General features: G+C 43.2%; 1 protein-coding gene across 1 annotated transcript in view; it reads right to left on the reverse strand.

Moving 5' to 3' along the window:
- Positions 1-24990, reverse strand: part of plxna4 (plexin A4) — a 210804-nt gene extending 185814 nt beyond the window's left edge. Inside the window, exons 1-2 of the mRNA XM_041963491.1 lie at positions 23746-24990; positions 11856-12038 (exon numbers count right to left, since the gene is read on the reverse strand). Of these exons, the coding sequence (XP_041819425.1) occupies positions 11856-12038; positions 23746-24990 (1428 nt within the window). The remainder of the gene's footprint in view (positions 1-11855; positions 12039-23745) is intronic.
- Between the last annotated feature and the right edge of the window lie 1196 nt (positions 24991-26186).

A 26186-nucleotide genomic window follows, 5' to 3' on the forward strand; every position in this document is an offset into this window, starting at 1 on the left:
CTGTGAGATGAGTAGGAGGACAAGCTGAGCAATATAAGAATGTGCAAATAACCCCAAACAAACAAACAAACAGGTTCTGGGAGATGCAACTGATGTTTGCAGGAGACGTAATACATGTGGTAGCTAATAGAAGATTCCACACAACACAGAATATACCAACATGCACACGCAAGCATAAGGAAATGTCATATTCATACACGCATTCACACACTTTCCCATCTTAATCTATCTTCAGTCGCAACAGGTTTGAATACACTCACGTACACGCAAACAAACGCAACACCCTCGACATCACACACTTCCATCTGCAGTCTCGCAAGTCTCCCTTGCAGTTGAGCCTAGCAGCAGAGTGCAGCCTAGCCTCGCCTCGCCTCCCTGACTGGCTGCTAGCATTTACTGCAGGGAGGAGAGCGAATGACCCAGTTGTGAGGCAAACTGTTCTCTGCAGAGAGAGAGCGAAAGAGAGAGAGCGAAAGAGAGATGGGAGAGGTGGAGGAGAGAGAAAGGTGTATAGGGGCACGCGTCGCCCCAAGAGACCTCCGGCGTGCAATGATTGGCTACAGGCATGCAGGGAAGGAGGTGGTGAGAGAGGGAGGGGAGGCAGAGGGCTCACCTGCAGTGGTGTGTCCTCTATAGCTCCACAGACTCAGCCATAAATCACACGGACTTGGAGAGGGAGGTAAGTTAGAAATAAAAGGATGGAGGTACAGAAGAGAGAAAGACGGTGAAGAACAAGAGAAAGAGGGATGAGTTGCTTCTAGGTATCCAAAGCATGAGAGTTATCGCAGAAATATGGGTGCTACATGCACTACCACCGACACGAAATGGGGAGAAAATGGATCTGCTTCAACCAGTCATCCATCAAGGATTTTGAGAAAATCCATTACAAAGTGATGAAAGTTTGTGTAGAGTGGAATGAAAAAGAAAGAGACATACTCGACAAGGAGAACAGTACTTTGCGTCTGAGAAACCCAGCCCTGGAATGAAAAGGACCTTAATCTTCACTTATCCTTGATTATCATGAACCTTAAGTTATGGCTGGCCGTGACTGTAAAACTAAATTATATGTCTCCCATATACCATAATTATGGTATATGGGAGACATTGATGGGAAATAACACTCTAGCCCTGGCAGGCTTACTGTTAGCCACACATCCACTGAGCTACACAGGAACACACTGTGTGATTAGTTGCTAGACATTGTATTGATTTTCTACTGCTGGAGCACAAATTAAGAATCGCGGAGCAATGATTTGGTTCTCGCACACAGGCAAATGCCAACGCATGAAACAAAATTAAAATGATAATTAACACACTGTAATTTTGTTGGGGTGCAGCTATTCTAAACTTTTTTTTCTATACCATTTAATTAATGGTAAATCACTTTTAGGAATTGTTAATCAAGTGTTGGAGAGGCCATGCCTTCACAGTCTGCTACACAAGAGTAATTAATGCCAATTCAAGCGCTTCTTCCAATGCGCAGGGGGGAAAAAAGCAGCGGAGTCTTCCTTCAGCAGCAGCCACAGAGGGTGATTCTTAACTGTTCAGTCACCTTTGACATGGGTAGAAGTCTGTGTAAGCGTGTAATTGTGTGTGTACGTGTGTGGGAGACAGCTATGTTTGGAGTGTTTTTCTGTGGTTACCTACTCAATGATCCATCAGGAGACGACGGAGAAACACACAGAAAGCTCGGACATAATTACATTCTCGTTTGCTGCTTTGACATAGACTTGATATGGCTGAAAAATGTTAATAGTGATGCTAATTAACTGAGTGAGTAGATCTAGGCTTTGAGGGCGAGCTTGACAGGGCAAAGTAAGGAGAAAAATTCATACGTGTTGTGTGAGTATTAACATTTGAGAGATGTAGCGAAGCAATTATCTTATGTGATCTGACACATGGCTGTATTGTCAAATGTTTTTTTTTTTTTCAGTCTACTGCAGTTGCTTCTCTGCTTCTTCACAATGTATTCCTTTGTCAGTCTTCACACTTGACCTGCCTCTGGGTGTACATCAGGGTGCCTGTGCCTATAAGTACATGCATACGTGCTGCTGCTGCAGAGAGAGGGCATTTGCCAGATTAGTGAGTTAGGTAGCTAACTTTGGGCTTAACTCGGGCTTTCCAGACTCACAAAGCCGGACCCACTCCAGATAAGGTTTAGTTCATGAGATCAGATCAAAATGTTTAATCAGCCTGTCTACAAAAAAGTGATCGCCTGGTTGCTGTGCTACAAACTCTTTCATGTGAATATGCTTGTAGGTCAATCCAGGGTTAACAGCATCAGTTGCAATCTGAGTTACTTTTTATCCACAGTCGCCAGTGCTAGTGAAGACAGGTAACCCAAAGAGAGCCTCACTAAGTCAAACTTGCTTCATTATATAGGCCCCATGCCTGCCTGGCAGAGCCATCCTCACTGAGCAGCTTGTAAACACACACAGGCTGCCAGCTTTTCTCTCTGGACAGCCATACAACAACATGTTAATTAGAATAGAAAGAAGGGGAAGAAATGTCGGAGAGAGTGATAAGCAAAGATATGCATGGTAAGGTTAGAAAATGAAAGGTTAGAAATTATAAAGAAAGGAAAGGAAGGAGGAAAAAAGGGACTATTGTTGTTGTAGCATGTAATTCACCTGCCACTGTACTCACAACATCCCTGTATGTGCTGTTTCTTAATGGCGTCTTAACATGGATGAGACTGCATTGCCCACTATCTGAAACACTGATGAACACGCTGCATGAATATTTAAATGGTCCACAAATTAAGCATTTCCCAGCTTCACAAAGCCAACCCACAATTTTTGCTTTGCTCACTGTGGTCTGGCAACGCTCAGCAGGCATTTGTGTAGACCAAAATGACTTTGGAAGTGACTCGATCAGCCTCATCAAAAATTCAATATTATAAACATGACAAAAAGGACGACTGTACTGGACTGCATAAGGCTTCCAAGGTTTTCATGTTATGTTCGTGTCGTGCCCACACACACAGCAGATCTCAACATATTCTTCACAGTCAAAACATGGCAAGATTGCTGCAGTCCTTCACTCCACACAAGGGGAAACACAGACAGTACTACACAAAAGTAATTTGAACGGACAAAATGCTGTTCTCCACCAAGGTCTCAGAACAAGAGATTTTCTGCTGAAGTACGAGACGAACCATCCACTGAAGAAAGATAAAAAAAAAATGACAGGCGCAAATTATACTCCCGATCAAAGCGCAAAATCCAAAGTCAGTGTCAGCCCTTTGATTTGTTTATGTCCCTAGACCTTGACTCATCATTCCCAGCAGCCAACCTTGTCTTAACCCTGAGCCAGCAACACATCAGAGTCAACTACAGTTCAAACTGCCAGGAAATGCAAAGATCATACTGAAGTTAGTCATTTTCTCTCTCCAACTTCTCTGCTGGCTCAAGCCTTTCAACTCCACGTACACACTGCAGAGAATAGCCACTCAAATCACTCACAGCTCAATAGGCTGCCACATACTGGTACTCTTCTCAATAGGTGCAGACTCACAAGAGTGAAATGAACGTCAAACACTATTTCTCCACTCTCACCCTCTCCTCCCATCAGACTGTCTCCCTTTACCCTTTCTCGACATTCTCTCCATCTCTAGCTTTCACCCATCATTCTTGCTCACCAATTTTGCCCTTTTCACTCTTAGGCTTTTCTCTGCGGTCCTCTCCTCTCTGTAGCCATTCAGCCTCTGTTTCTCATTTAAGAAAAAATTCTCTCTAAATAAAAAAAGAGACGAAGAGCTGTTGCAGCTAATCAGAAAGTCAGAGCAATATGAACAGCATCCAGGCTGCAGCACTACATGGACCATGATTCATAGCTGGAGGCTCACCTTTGTGACCAGCTGCAGCAACACAGGAGCTTAAAGCAATCGAGTGGTTCTGACTTAGTGTGCGTGTGTGTATGTGTGTGCAAACACGGTGTCAACGTGCAGTGAAGCAGCTGGTTATCAAGGTTGGTCGTGTGTGTGTTTGTATGTATGTGTGCGCCATTGCCCTGCTCAGCCCCTGGCGGCTCATCAATTATAAAGGAGCCCAGGAAAGGAGGGATGAGGCCGAGCTGCAGCAATGGCATCTATAAATACACACCTGAATGACACACGTGAGGTGAACAGCTATTTTTGCATACCGCCACATACGCACACACATAAAGGTTGACAGCCCAACACGTTGAAAGCACGAGCAATGTCATCTCCCGTATCAGGGCACTGTGTCTATCTGTTGAGTCAGGGTGCACAGCGTTGCTCTTTGCTAACCTGAGCGCCATGTGATACTCTGTCTAAATCAGAGGAGAGATTGCTTTCCTTGTGTCTTTCATCAACTAAACATTGTGTCTCGCTGAATGGCCAGATGGAAAAGTTGAGGTGTATGTACTTGCATGTGTGTGTGCGTGCACAGGGGTAACTTCCATAATGGTCTGGAAGACATGCTCTATCACTCCCTGGTGGCCCCTTGCTTTCTACTTCTACCTCACTCTCTGTTTCCATGTCTCTCCACCACTTCATTTTTTTTCTCTTGGATTATTTAGCCCTCACTTTATCTTTGCATCCACCCGTCTCTACTTTCTATCTCTCACCCTCGCCATGTGTTGCACATTCAATCTCCCAGCAATATATCTGTCTCTGCATCTCTCCATCTGTCTTTTCTGGTTCGCCATCACGCATCCAGCCATCCATCCATCTCCTTATCTTCATCTCCTTGTCTTTTTTCAACTCTACATCGGTTTCATCCTCCAATCCCAAGCCATGCCCAGTCTCCATGCATTTTTCTTTCTCTCCAGCACATCCTCTATTCCTCACCTCCCCTCTCTATCCCTTCCTCCCTCCTACTCTGCCCTATATCCATCAACAAGCGAATGCTTTCTGACTGAATTCAACATGGACTCTGCCTGCTGCCCAGTCAGACTGGCTACTGGACGAGGGGTTTTGTGTTGGCAGCAGGCACGGCAAGTATTGTGGGGATTGAGCGCACACAAGGCAGCCACTACCTTCTGATCCTCTTCCCAGGCCATTACTGGACTTCACTTCTCATTAGCTCCCGTGATTTTCAGCACAGAATTGACTAATATATACATAGGGACTCATATACAAGCACAACACACACACACTATTTACAAGCTCCTTAAATCTAGAGGAGAAATTGGACTTTGGAAGGGGGCCTAGGCAAACATTGTGCACTAGGCAATTACCAGAAGATGTATGTAGAAACAATTGGCCAGGAACAATGGTGCAAAAAAAAAAAAAAAAAAAAAAGCTACGACAAGAAGCATGAGGTGAAGGGGGGGTGGCGGGGGCTGCCAAGGGGTTCCCACTGACTGATTCCCCTTGACATGCCTTTCTATCACTACAACAAAGCAGAGCAAAGCAGGGTAACAGACAACAGTTAATACAGTGAGACGAAAACACAACCACATTAATAGTGTGTGTTCAATCAGCCTTATAGCTGTGAGGTGGACGGCACCTGTCATCGAGCACCAGCCCGCTATCATCGGATCAGATCATCTTAATGTGTGCCACTGTATCGGCAGAACGCGTTTGGAGTGCTGCGAGCTTCCCTGGGAATTAAATACAGAGAATATTACAATATACTCTCAGATATTTGCGTGTGTGTGCGTCTTCCTGGCGCACTATACATTCTATCCGTCGCGTTGAACAGCCTGTGCTGCCATGGCAACTCACGACTGAGCTTGCTTTAGTGTGTGCTGCTACGCTAGCTGCTGTGGGAGCAGCAACACACGCACACACACACACACGAACAGTGCCAAGGCAACTAGGAAGACAGCTGAGGAATACTTAACAGTACAGGAACATTGACATTCAGCAGTGGTTTAGACCACTGGCCAGAATGAATGGACTACTGGGTGGGGTTGTAATGGCTACTAGCCAGGGTGATAGTAGCAGTGTATACAAGTGTGTGCACCTGTGTTGAGGAGTATTGTGTTTGTAGCACAACAAGGGTGGGGAGGGGGGCCTAAATCATAAACCACTGTCCATGCGCACGCACACACATGCACACACGATGCCTGCTCGTCCTAAAGCATATTTCATCATTAGCTCTAAGCAGTTAATCCTCTGCTCCACTGACCACGGCTCAGCTCAGCCCATTTCAATAATCTGCATCTGGGGCTAACCAACCCATCATACACACACGCACAAACAAGCACACACACACACACACACACAAGCGCACACACCCACGCAAAACGGACACAATCAACTCACAAAACATATGGGACTGGTCCAGAGCAATAAATATCTCAAGTAAAAGCGCTCACTCCCACACACGCTTCTATCTATCCATCTATAATCTGTTGTGCCAACAGCAAAGCCAGTTAGCAGAGCAGCCCTGTTCATTCATTAGACAGGGGGTGCCACAGAAATACAATGTTAATTGCCATTGTAGTATATTCAAAAGAAAGTAATTGGACATATATTTCAATCAATGTGGCTCTGCAATCTAAACTATTGTTACCTGATTAGGTTTGAGGAGGTTTAAATTGTTGCTGAGAAAAAATCCAGTCAGATTTTTTTATCTTAACACAACAAAACCTTTGTGTAGCTAATAAAAATCAGTGTCCTCACATTTCCACACAGAGAGTCAATAGATAAGAGAACTTTTCACAGATACAGGGGGATACTTAGTCTTACTACTAAACTTTCATATGAAAACACACTGACGTAGTAGTGTGAAATGAGCTTCCCTGATCTCCATCGGCTTTTTAAAACACTTGTGCAGTCAACCTGATCAAACTGAGATGCTCAGTGGAAATTTTCATTTAGGGAAGGGATGACCTGAAGAATTCGAATTTCAGTTAGACATGCGTGGCATGGATAGAAAGCATGTGAGGAAGAGTTAACAAAGAGTGACATGGCAGAGGAAAACAAGTGAGTGGAAACATTAAATGAAAAATAAATAGCATGTTTGTGAGGAGGAGGGCGGCAGACAGGTAGTGAAAGGCAAAACGATTACTGTAGCTGGAGAGAGCTGTACAGAGTATGAAGCTTGCAGTCAAAATTGGCAGAGGTTGAGTCAAAAGTGAGAGCTTGACCTTTCCCTTCCCGACAACAACCATTAACCATTCAGCGTTGGAATTGACCTGCTCGTGCCATCTCCCCTGACAACATTAAATGACAGATCTCTCTCTCTGTCTCCACACTATTCCTACAAGCTTTTCTCCTTTCCCTCAAGAGGCCATAGCCCTGCAAACCACCATTCATTCACCTGTCTCGATCTTCATCTGTCATGTCTATCCTGTCCTCTCACTTCCTTGTCACCCAAATTCTCTTCTATCTTTCTTCCTGGGTGTTTGCTTCTTCTTGCCTCCTCTCTGTTTGATTTGATTTTGATTCAAAAGTGGTGACTGCAGTTAAGACCCTGCTCTTCGCTCTTTGGCCAAATGCTGACAAATGTCGCGTGAAAAACACATTTTTTTCTTCTTTATGTTCTCCCATCTGTGCATCACTCAAAAAGCATATATATATGCTATATATTTATACAGAACACTTTTAGCTGTGTTTTGTATAAACTGGTAATATCTAGGGCACAGAAATACACACATCTATCTTCAGCTTCTTTGACCCTACTACCTTTGCATGCCATGCTTGGCTCATTTTTGTGCCTCTGTCAAGTTCAAGGTTAGCTGCTCATTGTATTGAGCGCCAATGCTCCCCCATCGGGATGGGCAGAGTGGAGATGCATTAGCACCTCGGCAGGTGGCCCTCAATCTCATCTTTTCCCTCTCTTCACACCACCCTCTCGTCTCCTCGTCTACCTCTCCATCCACGGCACCATGGAGGTACCTGGTCAGCCTTTGTCCAGCATCCTGTAGTGTGCGGGTGTTCAATGATGCATGCACGCTTATCTTGATTCATGCAATAGTGTGCAGTGTGTGAGTATCATGCATATGTGTCCGCATACACAAGTGTACCTGTCATGCTAATGTGTAGCCTGACCAGATGACCATGAACTAAACCAAAGCCTGCAGGGGGTTAAGGCTTTCCCCTTGACCTGCTCCTGTGCACTGACCTGCAGCAAATGGGTTTAAACCTTACCCAGCCACAGCCTTTTATCTCCATCACATCTCCATCTCCTAATAGCCACAGACCAACGCACACACACAAACTGACCGATGGACAGGCTGACAGAAGCCATATGGTCCATTCACTTCCAATGGCAGGAGGTAGCCATCAAAGAGCTCTCACAGCAACTCCACTCAGCCATGGACAGATAGACGGAGGGAGGGAGGGAGATGAAGGGAAAAGGAAGAGGGAAATTATGAGGAGAGGGCAAGCAGAGGTGGAGAAAGGGAGGGGAAGCAAAGAAATAAGAGGAGAAAGTTGCTGGAAAGTGTGGTGAGGAGCAGATTCAATTCAAAACAGCTCGAACTATGTTGGAAATGAAAAGAACGGAAAAGGCACGGAGGTGTACAGATCATATAAGCCCTGTGTGATGTGAGGTTTTAAGCCTTGTGTGAGACAGTAAAGGCCAGGCATGGCAGTAGCTGCGGGTATGTTCAGAATACAACTGATTCGACAGCACTGCCTGTTTTATGCTGACAGGAGGGTGTTACGAAATTCAGCTTAGACTGTGTCGATCTGGACTTTACACAACACAGCTACTCAGCATCTGAGACGTCTAAGTCACGGGTTATGTATGTGTGTGGTCTAGTACTGCTATCATTGTGAGGACAAACTTAAAATTGGTAGAATATGAGAGCAAAGTGAGGACATTTTGGCTGGTGAATGTCTGTTGTTTCTTTCCGGGCCAACCTTACTTTCCAGATTTTCTGTCACTTTTGCTTTCCCACACCCACGAGATCATCACTCTGCTCATCTTTCATTCTTTCCCAGCCAACCTTACTTTCCACATTTTCTGTCACTTTTGCTTTCCCACAGCCACAAGATCATCATTCTGCTCATCTTTCAGAACAACTATACAATCCACCACACCACCCCCACTCCTCACCCCAGACCACAGTGTTCTTCAGATTTTTCCAGGAGAATCACTCCATCACCACAGGCGTCTAAGCTCCAGAGAAACATGTCCTGTCTTCATGGGCCCACATTACATCAAGACACTCAGCTTTAATGGAGTCTAACCACCCAAGTCTGTCACTGGTGCTTTCTCACATATTGTTCTACAACTCCAACTCATCTGTAGTTTAGGTTGAAGTCAGGGTTAAGCATGTAGTTGTGATAGTTAAGGTTAGCTTTAAGGGCTGTGGAATGTGCATTGTTAATGACTGTCCTCATCACTATACTGTAGAAATACAGCCGTGTCTGCAGTGTGGTCCAAAGACCTTGTGTTATACTAGCAAAAATTTACTCTCACCCCCATTACATAAAACAATTTCACTAGCAAATTGAATTTAATTCACTCAGCTCCCTGCCCAGCTCAACTTCATGATGTCATAAACGTGAGCTTGCAAACAGTAACATTTAGCTCAACCCAAACACCACTGCATTAAAGTCCATCCGCTCTCTTTTACCGTAATGCTTACATTTATTCATTGTGACGAGTTAGTCACAGGATCATAAATAACACTGAAAAAATGGAAGGAGTGAAATAGAGTGAGTGAGCGAAGAAGTGAGAGAAACGGGGTGGGGGGAGGTTGAGGGATGGAACAAGAAAGGTGGAGGAGTGTATATAAATCAACATCCATTAGCTGAGGGGTTATAAAGTCACTGATGAAGGAGGTGGACTGAAGCTCAGACCTTTTATTGTCTTGTTGTCTTTTATTGCCTGTGATGTCATCTAATGGTATACAGTTAACGACAGGGGAGGGGAAGTATGTACATGGGAGGGGAGGATGGGATTGTAATGGGGCTGTGTGTGCATTGCGTATGCCTGACTTGACACAGGATATTGATCACCTTTTGTCAAAAGATGGTAAGTGTCTATAGGGTTTTTTTTGCCCGAATATAACATACATGCACAATGTGATGTTCATTCATGTCGAGTTTGAGTGAGTACAATGCCAGAATCCTGCAGACGTGATTCTCACCAGTGTCAATATGTGGTTTTGAGAGGGACGTCTGGAGACAGGCCAAGGGAAAGCAGCATGAGAACCAGGGAAGAAACTGTTTCTAACATCCTGAAGCAAAAACAATATTCAAAAAACCCTGAAAACAACTTGGAAAACTCAAATGCTCCCTTCCTAACTGACACTCACCATCACAGATTAGCAGTAGGTATTAAATATTATTACATATTTCCCCTGTTTGAAACATGTGCCCATGTGTTGGTTATTGTTGTACAACACGGAAAACCGCCGCCTCAACCACTCTGCTACTGTGCGGAGCAAAAACAACTAACACAGGCAGGTGCCCATAATCAACAAAAACAAACAATGTGAAAACCAGAACTCTGCCTGTGTATCAGTAGAAAAGCACCTCTTGACATCCAATGCTTGTTCTGGCCTTAATCGCATCTTTGTTTAACTTTCTCCACTCTGTCTTTTTCCTTTCAGCCATAGCACATGCAGACAACCAGTTTTCCTCCCTTTAAGACATGCATTTCAGGAATATAGTCCATCTCTGTCCAATCTCTCCCCTCCAGCTCAACTTTCCTCTGCTTCCTTCACTCACTCCATCCCTCTCTCATTCCTCCTCTCTGTGTAATGGTGTTTTCCCCAGGCATGTGAGGCTCACTGGCCTAGCCGCCCCAGAATTAGTCTCAGTCATGGCCCTATGATATACGTGTGTGTGTGAGTGTGGGAAAGCTGGAGTAAAAGCACAGGAACTACCACCCTTCTATCACACCTAGCAGCAGTGCATCATCCCATTAGCCCAAAAAAGGGCTGCCACATGGGGAAGGGCACAGGGGCATGAGGAAAGTCTAAGGTGGAAGCCACAACACGCCAAAACCCAGCTTATCCAGTGCTGTTTAACTCTAAGGGGACAAATCTTGTTTAGCCAAGGGCTTTACTGTCACACAGAATGTGACATGTTTTTCAAGGGAGACAGTTATGGTCAAAGATGTTTACTATGGCTGATGTTCCTAGCTGCAAAAAGAATTCACAGGTTTACAGCTTCAAAGCCATTAGAGCCCATTTCCTAAAATCACTATTTATTTAATAATAATCTAAATTCCCTGTTACTGCATTACCAAATTACTACACAAAAATGTCAAAAAAATCCTAAATCCTAAAGAACAAATGTGATTCATACTGTTTAGTAGTTTGTATTGATACAATGTAATACAGGTAGGTAAATATCTTAATAAATGATGTAATTCCTATTCTGATCCCTCAATTTGCCTCGAGAAAGAGATAAGAAACTTTGTCTAATCGATTCTGCAACATGCTGATCTGTGCTGTCTAGCAAGTTCTGTAACATGCTGATGTGTGCTACAATCTGCCCCTAGGGTTCTGGATTTTCTAGTCCAAAGTCCAAAGTGAAGGAAAAGTACAGCGGATACCCCTGATACTGGGTGTATACAAGTGTATGTGTGATATATGGTGCAGTGGATGAGGAGGATGTAGAGAGATACCAGATAGGCTTGGCTCTAGAAATAAAACCCCCTCAGGGGTTCTCCTGACCCCCCCTCAAAACACACACACATACACACACTCAAATTCTCACCACAGTGAAGTACACACACTTCCTCCTTCCACTCTCCCTCCATTTCACACACACACACACACCTCATCCTCCTGCAAATACAGCCGACTCAGCTGATTTGCCTGAAAGTCAATCTGCCTTACTACTACTATCCATTCTCCAATCCAGCAGTCCCCAATTCCCAGCCCTTACTCCACATTCTACAAGAAAGAAACCAAATCTCTGCCTTCATCAATTCAGCCATCTCTGAGACCTTTTTTCCTACATTCCTGCTCCTTACCTTCTTGACTTGTCCGCTTTTTGTGCCCACGAAGACCAGCGAGTGGTTCTTGTAGACGTAGGCAATGACGGAGGTCATTTTGTCAACAGCGTCGGAGAAGAGGGGCTTGCCACGCACCATCTCAGACACCCCCAATGGCGCATTCATGTCGAGGCCACAAAAGTCGTCATCAATGGTCAAGAGCTGCGGTGGAGACAAAGAAGAAATATTAGTTTCCACAAAACCTGTAACTGGTCTGAGAAACATCAAAGAGTGAGCTCAAGGTGATTGAAAACACGTATCAATATTTTGCGTCTGAGTGCATTTTTTCTACGAATTAGATCTGAATATGGGGAGAAAAATGTGTGAGCATTTGTATGTTCTTGTGCACATGCAATAAACTGCAAACGTGGAAAAAAAGTAAGAGAGAGATGAAGATGGAAGAAGACTGCAGTCAGGCGCTTGCTCAGTAACAGTGCCAGAGGCTGCTCTGTCAGGCCCAATTCCCCACCGTCCACCCAAAGCAACAGCAACTGCAGAAATGCCAGCGCGGCAGGATATTCAAAATGAAATGATTTAAAGTGAACAGAGTAATATATATATATATATATATATAGAAGTGCTGCATCGTCACATTGAGGCAAATCACTGCATTGCATCTAAATGTATAAATATAAGAGTTGGGAGACTGTCATACAACTCTTGATGAAGGTTCATCTCTAATGCTTTCTGTGTGGACATGCTGCTGTGATTAAATAGAGATGTGTGTATTTCATGTTTTTATGCGTCTCTGGATTTTGTGTTTGCGTGCATGTATTTCATCCTGCAGGGGGGATATTCATACCAGTCACTGTGGGCAGAATGACTTATGGGTTTTGATAAGAGAATAATGGCGCTGGGGATTGGTCATTATTCTGTGTGTATGGATGGATTTGAAACACTGGGTTTAGGACTGAAGCAGGCATTGCTCTTGATTAATGGCTTGGTAGTGCGGTAGGTTGCTGTGGGGAGAAGTGCCTTGGCAGTGGACGCCGCCTTTACTTTCTTTCAAAATGCACAGAAAACGTCAGTAGTGAGGTGAGATACTGGGTATGAGTTATGAAATACAAATGTTGGTGTAATGACTTGATGAAAAGCAATTAATTACCAACTGATTTCAATGTTCAAGTGAAGCCCTTGTAATACATTATGAGCAATGCTGGTCTGTTATGAATGATTGGGTATGCACTGGTTCATAATATCAAATTATAAGCAAAAAGCAAGGTTAGCTGAAATTAAATTAATGTATAACAACCACAGGAAAAAGTCAGAGGAAGCTAAACAAGAGAGGGTAAAGTCTAACTTTAAGTTAATGGCAAATTACCTGGGGCTTACACAGGAAAGAACATATACCAATAAGATCTTAACTTTCATTTGGCTGAAAACTTCTCCAACCATTTGCTGCCAGCTGCCTTGTGGTTTGAGCTGTCAGAGCGGGATGCTCAGGGAGGAAGAGGGTCTTTTAGTTTATGTCTTATATTCTGTATTTTTCCACCTGGAAGTGCACCCCCTGGGCTCTCAATCAATCTTGCAAGCACCAAGTGTCTCCTCACAAGCTTTCACTAAAGGCCATCATCATCAGAAGCCTCAGACTGATCCACAGAGAAAATATGAGGCCTGCTTTCATTAGACAAATGGAACATGGCTGGTCTAGGCCACAATGAGCTTTAGGCTATAACATGGGGTTATATGAAGTGGTATGAATGATCAATAGAGATGACCTGAATTTGGGTCAAGATCATGTCATATGGTTAGAGGGCTGAGCTGAGGACCAAAGGGAGCAAAACCAAAGACAGATGGAGGAAGGAGAGATGATAGATAACAATGCGAGACTGAGATGCCAAAGAGAGTAAACAAAGATGAATACTGGTGCACAACAAAAACATAATAAAGTGGACAATTTTTCCTCCAATTCGCTGCCCTCTCCTTGCCTTCTCCCCACCGCGACCTTTTCAGAATGAGCTGTTGTCAAGAACGCACTCTCCGTCCTGCAAGTCGTGTGGTGGCTTGCTGCTAGATTAATGGTGCTCTGATGAGAGCCAGGGTCACTCTGTAGAATCACAATGAAATATCACCCTGCTTTGCAGTGTTACTCTACCTGCCTTTCATAATCAACACAATTCCGCTCCCTTTCTGACATACTAACAAGCGCTGAGCTGTCTACTGACTGTATGTGCTCTACAGTCACCAGTAAAGCTCTTGTTCTGTGCATTCATTAATATTCCTTGTTTTTGTGACAAAGAAACACCATCTCTGTGTTGCCAACAGTTATAAAGGAGCCTCATCATCCCAGGGTTAAAAGGTTAACAGGGTCTATCAGAGGCAAAATGGAGCACTTTTTAGTATTGGGGCCTCAATGATTGAATGCTGCATCAAACGATAATAAAGGTGCAGCAATTTCTCCAAAGATTGATTGTTTTTCCAAAAAAGTAAAAGTGGTTTCCGTCATTAAATATCCGTCCACATTATCTGTCTGTTTCTGTCAACACATCTGTTTGTGTCTGTCTATGTGAGGGGTGACGTATGCATGAAATGAGGATGTTTTATGTGTGTAAACTGTGTGTGTTTTCATCTCTTGTCACTGACACATGCTGTATTATTTCTGCTGGTTGCCAATCACTGTTGCCATCTCTGTCCCGCATTCTGCAATCTTATGAAATACACTTTCTGTCTGTCAGCCCTTTCAGAAAGCAGACACATTTTCATTACGCCTCCACCAAAACATGACATTTGTAGTTGTGATGCCAAAGACGTCTCGAGTCAGAATACCAAATAATATCAATGTAGCCTTTGACATTGTCTGCCAATAAGACACCGCTGTCACTGCTTCTGTCATGTTTTATGCCCTTTTTCTTTCTCTCAAACCATTTCATTAATGCATTTTCAAAATCAGAGGGCTACCATTTTTCATTGCTTTTTCTCTCAAACGTTTCAGTCCGATGGCCAGTGCTTTACAAGCTGCATTGGCAAACACTGATTACAGGTCAATCTTGACGATGATTCTTCTGTCTTTTTCTTTGCTTTCCAGCGATTACTTACTCACGTGTTGCTTGTATGCACAGACACAAATTATGAATTGTGGTAGGTCTCAACAAAATGATCCAAGACATTTGCAAAGAACAAAATTTACAGGTGGTGCAGAGTGCTCACACAGGATAACTGCACACACCAAAACGGGTGCCTTCCTTAAACAAGATTATTTGGGTGTTTACTTCCCACTACCTCTCCCCTCAATCAACTTTTATGAACACATCACAGTGAGGAAGCAAGGAAAGCAGTGAATACGGCTCAATGCCTTCAAACTCCTCCATCCCTGGTTGTAGCAGATGCATGATTTAAACAACCATTAGTTGTACACATATGAACATGTGTGGAAAAATCAGACAGCGGGTAACAACTCGCCTAGTATCTACAAAGTCAATTCTTGCTCAGGTCTGGTAGGTATGTCAGCCAGCGTCCCGCAGCGTAGCAACAGAGGAGAAAGACAGGGGGTTCCTCCCGAAAGACAGAGGGACAGGAGAGCAGAGTCTCTGTATTTGGACAGAGGCCAGGCACTGAGGCAGAATCAGGTCACTCTCAGCCATATCCATCTCTCTGCTTCTGTTTGCCTGCCAGCACCAGCACAAAGAGAGCTCTCTTCTGGACTGTGCAGAGGGATCAGCAGATACAGAGTGGCGAGAAAGAGGGGGCAGTGGGCGCACGCGAAAGAGAGAGAGAGTTGCTCAATGCGATTAGTGGGGACTGAAAGAGATCCGCTCTCCAACGCTCTCTGATGTATGGCCTAATCTGGGCTTGCACTGTTGTGGGGGCCTGTTCTATTGGCTGCAAGTTCACGAAGTTAATGACACACATTAAACTAGAGGGACATTTCGCTTCATGCCGCTGCTCAACCGTTGGAGGCTCCAAGGAGTGCATTTTCTTGCACTTCAAGCCATTCCTTTTTAATGCAGTTATTATACTCTATGTGGCTGTTTCAATGACTTTTATTCCTCAATCTATTTTACGATGCTGATTCTTCACTTCGTCTTTTATTATAAAAGTCTTCACAAAACAGCTGTTGTTTATGGTTATGCTTACATGGGAAAACTTCTCTTATAAAGAAACTAGAGGAGTAAAATGGGAAAAAATCTTTGTGGTTGCGCTTTGCATAATCAGCCACTTAAATATCCAGTATTTCCTCTAGCCCTACTGTGCTAAATGACTGACCTGCCAGGATGATTGGCACCACTAGAGAATTATGTCATGACTAAGTGGGTTTGCAGTGTTCACTGTAAGATATAATGTCAACATTCAATTTAACTATGCTAAAACATTGGCTGTATGACTCATGCAGCAACAGTGAGTCACTTTGAAGTGAAGCATATGCAAAAAAAGGTATTCATTACTTTAGCTATATTTTTATTAAAATTAAAATATGCTGGAGAATGTTTGGTTGACGATGATTGAAAGGTATGGAAACTATGTTCGTGCTAATCCTTTCAAAGAATCATTTGCTGTATACTGAATATTAATTTCCACTGTATTTTACCAGTAAGCTGCAGTGGACAAATGAGACTGAATTAAAACAGTTTCATGGTGCTTTATGCCGTATGAGTTTATGTCTCTTGTGTTACAATTTGCTATGAAATATTTAGCAAAGACTTCATGATTGTAGGACTTTTTCAGGATTTCATAAACTGGCAACCGAGTGAACTATTTGAGACTATTTGGGATTGCTGCAAATGTGGTTGTTGCTCATAAATACTTTAGTGAAGTTTATTGCGATTTGAAGGTAAATACTGCTGGTAGATAGTAGTATTTCCAAAGATAGCAAGAAAAAAATGTTAGTGTTATGATCTTCTCAGGATTTATAATAGCCACGTCTATGGTGGACCTACTGTGGTGAGTTATGCAAACTGTACATGTACACACTGTCTGTGATATTCTTTGTGATCTGCATACACTGGTGGAAGGCTGAAGAATCACATCTGGTTCCACTTCTGCAAGTTTAAATGTAGCTCGAGCCTTCATTTGTTTGTGTGGCTGAGAGTTAAGAGTGTATGTGTGCTTATGTGTGTGTGATGTGCATCAGATGGACCACTGGCTACTCTGCCAAGACGTAGTCTGTCTGACTACTGATCCATGGTGCCCTCCATCACACTAGCAACGCGTGACAGAACACACACACACACACACACACACACACACACACACACACACACACACACACACACACACACACACACACACACACACACACACACACACACACACACAGAGAGAGAGAGAGAGAGAGAGATGTGCAATGCACTCTCCTACTTGTGTCCTGTCTCCATAAATCATTTTCCTGTTTCCCTCTTCACAAAAAGTGTCTATTTTGGAAACTGTCCAACTTTCTACCCAATTGAGTCATCTGAGGGCTCTTCTGCTTTGAAATGCCTGTTTCAGGAAATACAAAGCAAGATGCAGACTGCCAAAGGAAGAGAGAAGACACAGCATCAAAGCCTGCTGGTCAAATGTCCTTTCAAACACACATAATTACTTCTGATTACACATGTACAAACATTACCAGCAGCAGTCAAATATTTCTAGAATGAAATTTACACAATGTCCACAGATTACTTCAAGGGCAAGTCATGTTGGACAGGTCAGTGTGGCTGACAGCTGTGGCGGAGAAAAGTCAATATATATGTAAAATGTAGCATCTTGTAATCACAAAAACACAAAAACAATGTTTTATGACAGACAGGAACATGGACTGTGCCTCAATGACAAACAGATTATTCCTGTGAAAATTGAAACACACATTCTTCTTTTTTTAACTCAAATGTGCAGTTTATTGCCTTAGTGAGAGCACGAGTCATTGTAGGATCTGTTTCTGATGGCTGGGCTTCAGTGCTCTTTGTCGTTTTGTTAAGGCATCCACAGGGCATTCCATAAGAGAGCGTTTTTTTTTTCAGTACTCTGACTGAATCATGCTCAAAATTCTGTCTGAATACAGAGTACAAGAGCTGTCACCAAGTAGATTTAACTTCTCCCTTGTATGGCACCCTGGGGACTGTTTCGAAAAACCAGTCACAATGATTAGAACTGAAAAAAGGAAGAATATATAAATGGGCACACACACACACAGGACTGGTTCAATGCTCGACGGTGATGTCATCTTGGGGAAGACGTGTCATCAATCTTGGCAGATCTGCGCAGTTATAGAATGCAAAATGGGGAATGATGGTGCGAGTTCATGCACATTCAAACTAAACGATGCTGGGAAATGCAGCAAATGTGTATATTGGATTGTGTATGGGTATAATAGGATGCACACACTTTCAGGATGCCTGAAACAAAGTTGGTTTATTTGCGTTTTCTGTTGGCAGGTTTCAGTGTGAGGAGGCAAGCTTTGATAAGCCGGTGATATTTTGTTAAATCATGTTTGCGGTTGCTCGCACCTGCCAACCCTTAGCTGAGCAGCTACAACAGATACTAAATATTGGTTGGGGAAAACAATCAAATGAGGAACTAACGAAACAGCATGACGATTTTGGAGAGAAACTGAGACATCACTAAAGCAGAGCCAGGAGAGGGAGAATGTCAGAGGCAAGAAGGGAGTTTAAGAGATGCAGAGATGGTGGGGAGGGGGCTCACAAATCAAACTAGGAGCTGAAAATAGAAGTCAATATCATAAAGAGAAAAACGTGTCAGATAACTTCCTAACCCACGTTTTCCGCTTCACTGTGCGCAGGCAGAAAATCTTTGATTATTTCTTTTGAAAGGATTACTAGGCATTACCACTTATTTTCAGCCAAATCTGTATTTATTCAAGTGATAAAAATTCAGAAAAGCAAGTCTGCAAGTCTGTATTACCGACTACACAGACTTGACAGTTTCATAAGGTATACTTTTACATACATCGCAATACAATAAAGCTGCTTTCATATCTTCTTTTTGTTAATGCTATGTCAGAGAGACTCAACCCAGTGGTCATTTGCCAGGACATAGTTAGTGGAGGATGTGTGTTGGACTGAATCACACTTAAAAGACACTGGATTTATGCTATAAAATTAGAGACATATTTAAAGTTTAATGTTATACAACAAATATATGATGATAAACTCCATAAACATGGGATTTTATTGTGTTGGCTGTTGGACTGGATTAGCTGTTGACATATTGGATTGCATTTGATATAGCTTGTAAATTTAACTGGCAAGTCAGTGTATTTTGCAAAGTAGCATTTTAAATACTGTACAGTCCTTCTCACAGAGGAGTAGGAGAATTAGATAGTGGGAAAAAGGGACACAGTGCACAAAAGAGTTTTTTAAGACGCCAAGAAAAGACAAAAAACAACAGGGCAAGGCACCCGGTTCAGTCAGTGTGTTCAGGTGGAGGCCAGTCATCAGAGTATGGCGAAGGAAGCGAGAGACAGTTGTTTAATCACAGAATAATGATATTGTGATAGATTCTGACCTTTAACAAGTGGTATCATGAATGGAGATTTAATTAGCGAGCCAGCCAGCAAGCAGGATAGCGGATATGTGGATGGAGTGGGGTGAAGTGGGAGGGGGGGGGGGGGACAGTCTGGATGTTCTTAATGAATCCACTAGCTTTTCCCTTCCTGAGGATGTGGCCTAGACTGACTCATCAGCAGCAGCAGCAGCCAGCTACTGATTAAGCTCCGCAATCAGGAGGAGGAGGAGGAGGAGTGATGGAGATGGTCAGTACAGGAGACAACACCATTCAAAGGTTGGTCAAACACAGAACAAAACTGATGAAAGAAAGGAGTTAATAACATGAAAAATTAGTGTGTGTGTGTGTGTGTGGGGGGGGGGGGGGGGGCAGAAAGTCATATTGGAAGCGTTCCTTTCAAGTGAAGGATGAAACGAGGGAGGGGTAAGCACGTGTGTTGGGAGAGCTTTGAGAGAGATCAAGAAAAAGACTCAAAGAAACAGCGGCCGGGTAGAATAATCTAATTAATTGGAGTGAATTCAGAATGTGAAGTCGATAGCACATGACAAATGTGGAAGAATAGCCCGTGGCATGTTAGTTAATGACATGTAATTAATGATCATTAGCAGAAGGGATGAGGGGATGGCCGTGGCCTGTCAGGGACTTACAGGCGACCTTGTAATTTTCTCATCCATGTTTGTAGCGGGGTGAGGGGGGGGGGCTGAGAGACAGTACTTAGCTGTGTGCTTATGGAAAGCATTATAAGAGGAAATATAAGGGAGAGGAAGACAGACTCAAGGAGGGGGAGGAAAACAGAATGAGAAGCTGAGATGGTGGCAACTACTTTAACAGGAACATGAGGAGAAGGACAGGCAAAAGGAGAAAAGAGCAGCACAGGCATTGAGCAATGAATCAAGGACGAGAGAGAAGAGAGCAGAGGGTGAATTTATTGCGATCCCGCTGTTTTGTTGTTCTGTTTTTTTTTCTGCTGACACAGTGAACATGTAGGGAGCAGGCAGCGTTTTTTTTATAGGTCACATGCCACTTCACAATGATCTATGGATGCGGGCCCTTTGCAGACTTATACTGTTGAGCACGCATTATGTGGCTCAGCCAAGCGTGGCCATTTGGGGGAGAGAGGACGCATCCCCCCGCTCGCTCCCGCTCTTACCATCTATCCTCGCTACTGCTCTCTCACCCATCATGCCACTCTCTGTATGTACTTCTTTTCTCAACTTCTCTTTCTACTCATCTCTCCCACTCTAACTGAAAGCCTCTTAAAGATGGTGAAAGGCAACAAAGGTCTGACAGTGGCGAGGGTTTACACCACCCTACTCAGACCTGTAAATGTCCTTGTATCCTTGAACACATTTATACCGATTTTGATGATTTGATTATTTCTCGCTCTGAAAATTTGGTATCTCAAAATCTGAGTGTTTCAGTCTCTGATGTACCCCTAAATGGCTTGAAAATTAATCACAGATGATGAATGACTTCATTGTTTATTCAATAGAGGATTTTGTATTCTAAAAATGATCCAATTTGGTTTCTGAAACATTTGTATCAAAGAGATCATTGTTTAAAAGACTGTTTAAGATGATTATATCGCAGACAAATCCAAAAATTCTTGTGTTTCCTGCTCCAAGTGGACTCTTCCCACTGCAATTCACTACACACACTCTTACAAGCTCAGAAAATGTCTCAAGTACTACCAAATTCAAAAGAAATATTGGGAGAAAATGCAAATGATAATATGGGAAAGAGTCCCAAGTTAAAAAATCTTGTGTTGTCTGTGAGTGGGCATATTTTTTTATTTGATTTTTAACTCAGCTTCAGTTATATGAATAAACTGTATCTGCATACATATTCAACATACTTAGACCTTACAGTTTTAAACTGCAACCTTTCCATACCAATCTTCATTGGTCTAAATCCCATCTTTGATCCAAAAACAACCCATTTTAAATTAGGGAAAAGACTGTGTAAGAGAAGTGTAAGAGTTGTAACAGAGTGCATAAGACCCTTATTTGATATTTATGTGGTTATGTGATTCTTCAATTAGAGTGCCTTATGAGTGCAGAGGCCCAAAGAGCACTCCAACTTCCACAATTTTTAAAGCAATCTTGTTTGGTATGTTCAAGAAAGAGGATGAGCATGTGTGTGTACGTGCACTGTGTGTGTGTCTATGTTGGCTCTCTGCACCCATGGGGAGCCCAGAGTGGAGAACATGTGAACGATGAGTTTAGGCTACATTTCTGATGATATCAGAGACACGGCGCCCCCAGTCATGCATCATTTAAGGCAGCACAGGAAGTAATCAGAAACTAACAAGCAATGATTGATAAATATTAAAAAAAAATGAAAAAAATCGACCATGGGATATTAGAAAGATAACCATCCATCACAGACATACACACGAGATGAGAGTTTGCCCCCAACTCCATAGCTTACATGTTCTCATTGTGAAAACACTCATAGGAAATACATACATGGCTTATATCTACAACTACTAATTTGCTAATGCTCAAGCAATAGGCCTTTGATTTATGAGTTTGTTTGTTTGTCCATATATTGAAATATGGCTCCTTATTTATGGCTCAAATCCACTCTAAAGGAGCCTAGAATTACCTAATCTACATTTTAATAAATCACTTAATAAGACTTTCATTTAACTATTTATTGATATGATTCTACGTTATCAAGAGCGCCTCTCTGCCTTTAAAAGCCATCTCCATCTCTGCAATAGCCATACTTAAAAGTGAGGTGGCATGTGTGTGTGTGTATGTGTGTGTGCGTGTGTGTGTGTGTGTGTGTGTGTGTGTGTGTATGTGTGTCAGAACTCATCTATCTCCTGCAGAGTCCACCGTCACTTGTTCAGCAGGGTCTAATTTATGCGGTGGCGATGGCGATACCGTGGTGCATGCTGAAATGGCATCATTCCTCAGCGCTAACCCCTGTGTGCTCCCTCACACTTCCTCTCCCTGCTGACAGCTCCACCCCAGGCATGATTTATCAGGCCCTCAAGCAGCAGACAAAAGCACCCCGGAACGTGTGCCATGCCAGAGACGGATTAATAGATAAACACTGCGATTCCAGAGCCAAACACGAGAGAGGGTCAACTTCATAATGTCTGGAGATAGTGCATGGCTAAGGTCAGAACAATATGGACTGAGCAGCAGGGAGAGTATCAAATTTATGTTTCTGAAATACAACCATGACCAAGAGATGAAATTCTCGTTACGTATTTGTGGCTATATAAATTTTTATTTGCAGCTCTTGTAGATAAGACGGATGACTTGTCTGGGTAAGGAAAATACTATTTGTTGTTCTGCTGATCATATTTCTTCAAATATTAGTATTTTCACTCACTGGTACATTCACTCAGTCTTCTTCCTGAATTATACAAAGTTTATACACAATTATACAAGACATTGAATGCACCAAGTCCTGTTTTATTTCATAAAGTACGAAAATGTTTTACTTGGATAAAAATTAATTATTTTCAACCACTCATTTGCATTGATACACCTTTAACTGATCTGTCTGCTGAAAAACAGTGTTAACCAATTATCTACACCTTCATGAATTCAAAATTGGCAAGTGAGCATGGTTCATTTAGCCACGCTTGCTACGGTACATAGAAGTGCATGATAAATAAAACGTGCACTCTGATAAAGGTCATTTTGTATTTCTTGACGTTGCCAGCTTTAATAAATGACATAATATGATAAAAAAAATACATGAAAGAGATTTGGCTTGTGAGGATGGTCTAAACATGTGACACCCAATTTAACCTTGTTTTTTATGTGCACAAAGTGAGAAATCAAATGAACTGAATCAGTGAATTTCTAATTCTGTTATGGAGAATGGAATTATGGTAATTTGGCTGAGCATTCAGCAGCATTGTTTAAAGGGTGAGCGGATTAAAAGAGGCAGTGGACGGTTAATATCTCATCATAATGTGATGGAGCATGAACACACCCAGAACATAGTGTTCATGAAGGCCTCCCGCAGTGCACCCAAGCTCATTATAGTAACATGTGGGAGAGCTTTCACAACTGTTTTTCCTTCAGAGACACTCACCTGTAGTGTCCCACGGGTAGAAATAATCACAATAAGAAAAATCATTGGATTTTCTTAATACAGTCTTATGAAATATCCTTCTCCTTAATGAGTGGGTTTGATAAATTCTACTTTAAATAGAATTGCTCTATGCCTGCTGTTCTGGTAGATTAAAGCACAGAAAGTATGTGTGGAACAAAGAGTAACTACCAACATAGTAAATATTTCCCCAGTACTGTTATTAAACTTGTTTCTGTGGAAATGTGACTGAAAGTTACAAAATGTATGTGTGTGTGTGTGTGTGTATACGTGTGTGTGTATACGTGTGTGTGTGTGTGTGTGTGTGTGTGTGTGTGTGTGTGTGTGTTAACATTCTAGTAGTACTCACCGCACTGCTGCAGGGAATATCTTTGACTTTGAGCCAAGCCAGGTCCAGTGTGCCCTCACCCTTGTAGCACGACTGCAGCCTCTCCTTGATTTTCTCGTTGATCTTCCGCAGAGAGAAGACACACAATGCAGAGTCCTGAGAGGCCTGGCGTGGACGCCTCTTTTGGCCTTTTGAAAAGACAGCGAACAGAACATCGTCATCTGGCGCCACATCTAGTGAGCGTGCCAGGATAGCACCAGCCTTGGACAGGTAGGCTGCCTCGAGTAATCGGTACTCCACGTTGCCACTAATGCATCCGATAGGTACCTCCACATAAGAGTTGAAGGCAGTGTCTGCCTTACAAAGGCGGACTATCTTGGAGGTGTAGACCTGTTCCCGACCAGCAGAGGAGGACCCAGTAGTTGGTCCACCCCCCATTTCAGGCTGCAAAGTCAGGAAGTAGACAAAGTTCCCACTGGCAAAGCCATAAATGTAGTATATGTCAAAGTCTGGGATGACAGTGAAGGTGTCTGAGGGGATCTTAATCATAGAGGCCACAAACTCATCATGGAAGACATAGGCAAACATGCCATCCTCCTCAGAGTTTCTGGCCAACTTGCGGCTAGAGATGGTAGGGAAGTACTCAGGCTTGCCATCCACTGCTGTGGCTACAAACAGCATATCCGGAGACGCATTGCCATATGAGACAATAACACCAAACACAGAGCCACTCTCATTGACACCAGAGAGGTAGTGCTCCTTCTTGTGGAAGGGCTCTCCTAGTTTGAAGAGGTCATCTAGGCGGAGGAGTTTGCAGATGCCCTGATAGAGGCTGCCACATGCCAGGAGCCGGTTCTCCCGATAGTCCATCAGAAGCATCTTGTTGACATTGTTGGTGAGTGTCAGTGGCTCACTGCAGGGCTGGACGATGCGTGGTGGGTAGCACTTGCGGTTGTCTTCATCCGGACCGGTCTCATGGGACACCTGGACCTCCAAGCCAGGGGACAGTTTGTATATGCGATTGACAGCTCCCAAATAAACGTTGCCATTGCGATAGTCCACCGCAAGATGGTTGAATGTCCACTCAGGGTTCTCAGCACGAAATGATGCGTACTCCTCCTCCTGAAGGGATGCTGTGATCACCTGGGAGCCGGCGCTATGCGCCTGTGGGGCTTGCACCACTGTTTGTGATGTCACAGGAGGCGCCAGACTAGACAGGAAGCAGCAAACAAAAAAGCAGGTCCGTGTCCTGGTGAGGGACGTCATGGCTGTGCTGAGGCTGGGAGTGGTGAGGAGAGGAAAGCAGGCACAGTCCAGTACTGTCGGCCAATCAGGATCAAGCCTCTCTTGAGATGGAGGACATTATGTACCTAAAGAGGGAAGAGACAAAATCCAGTGAAAAACAGCAAAATGAACACAAACATTCCAAACAAATTATCATACATTCAAGGCAACTGCAATGTGGTATTGACAGATATACATTATGCATATGAAGACTCTATCATGTGATCTATGCTCTAATTTTATCTGGCACAGATTATAGCAGAGCATCATTACAAAGAATAATGAGCAAAACAGGTGAAGAGTCCACACACTTGAGACTCGAGCAAAAATCTATACTTAGAAAAGAAATGGACTGGACAAAAAAAGAATGTGGCTGAGGCACATTAGATGTTTAAAAGGCAGTGTGAAGAGATAGCTTTAGCCAATAGGATCACTCCACGGATTGAAGAAGGGGACAGAAGAGGAGGAGTAACGCATTGTCTCCGAGGAGGTGATCAGCATGGCTCTACACCATCTCTCTGCATGGACCCCTGCCCCTCTCCGCCCCCTCCCCTTGCCTTTCTGCTCCAGCCGCTATGCACCTAATTGATTCTCCCCTTGGAGTAGCAATTTGCATGCTTTGGCGATTTCTCTCTTTTCTCCCAATAGGGCAGCTCACCTGCTGACACTGCTAGCAGAGAGAAAAGGACCTTCTTTCTCTCTTACACATACCTACATACACACACACACACACACACGCACAGACACATACAAAGCAAGGGGTTTATGGTCAGAAGAAGAACAATTAGGGAAGAAATGCAAGTGGTTGCAGAAATAAGCTTCCCTATTGTCCTCAGGTCATTTGCAAGGGCTCAGCATCACACAGCCATACCAGACAGGCACACTCTGACAACTCATGTAAAACCATGCCAATTTAATGAAAATGTTGCATGTGGTGGGTAGAACGTTTATATCTATACTGTCAAAACACCCCAGCACACAGTATAAGACATGAACCAGCACAGATTATCAAGAGGATATGACAGCATTTCCTGTAAACATGGTGTTCCCCTGTGTGTGTCGCCTGCTCATTAGGACTCTCCTGTGGCAAGATGAATATTATGAGGAGTGGCGTTCACCTGGGTAATATCCAGGTGTTAGTTTTACAAATACACAAAAGAATAAAAGCAACACTACAC

The sequence above is a fragment of the Chelmon rostratus genome, chromosome 22 (assembly GCF_017976325.1).
Source record: "Chelmon rostratus isolate fCheRos1 chromosome 22, fCheRos1.pri, whole genome shotgun sequence".
NCBI lineage: Eukaryota > Metazoa > Chordata > Actinopteri > Chaetodontiformes > Chaetodontidae > Chelmon > Chelmon rostratus.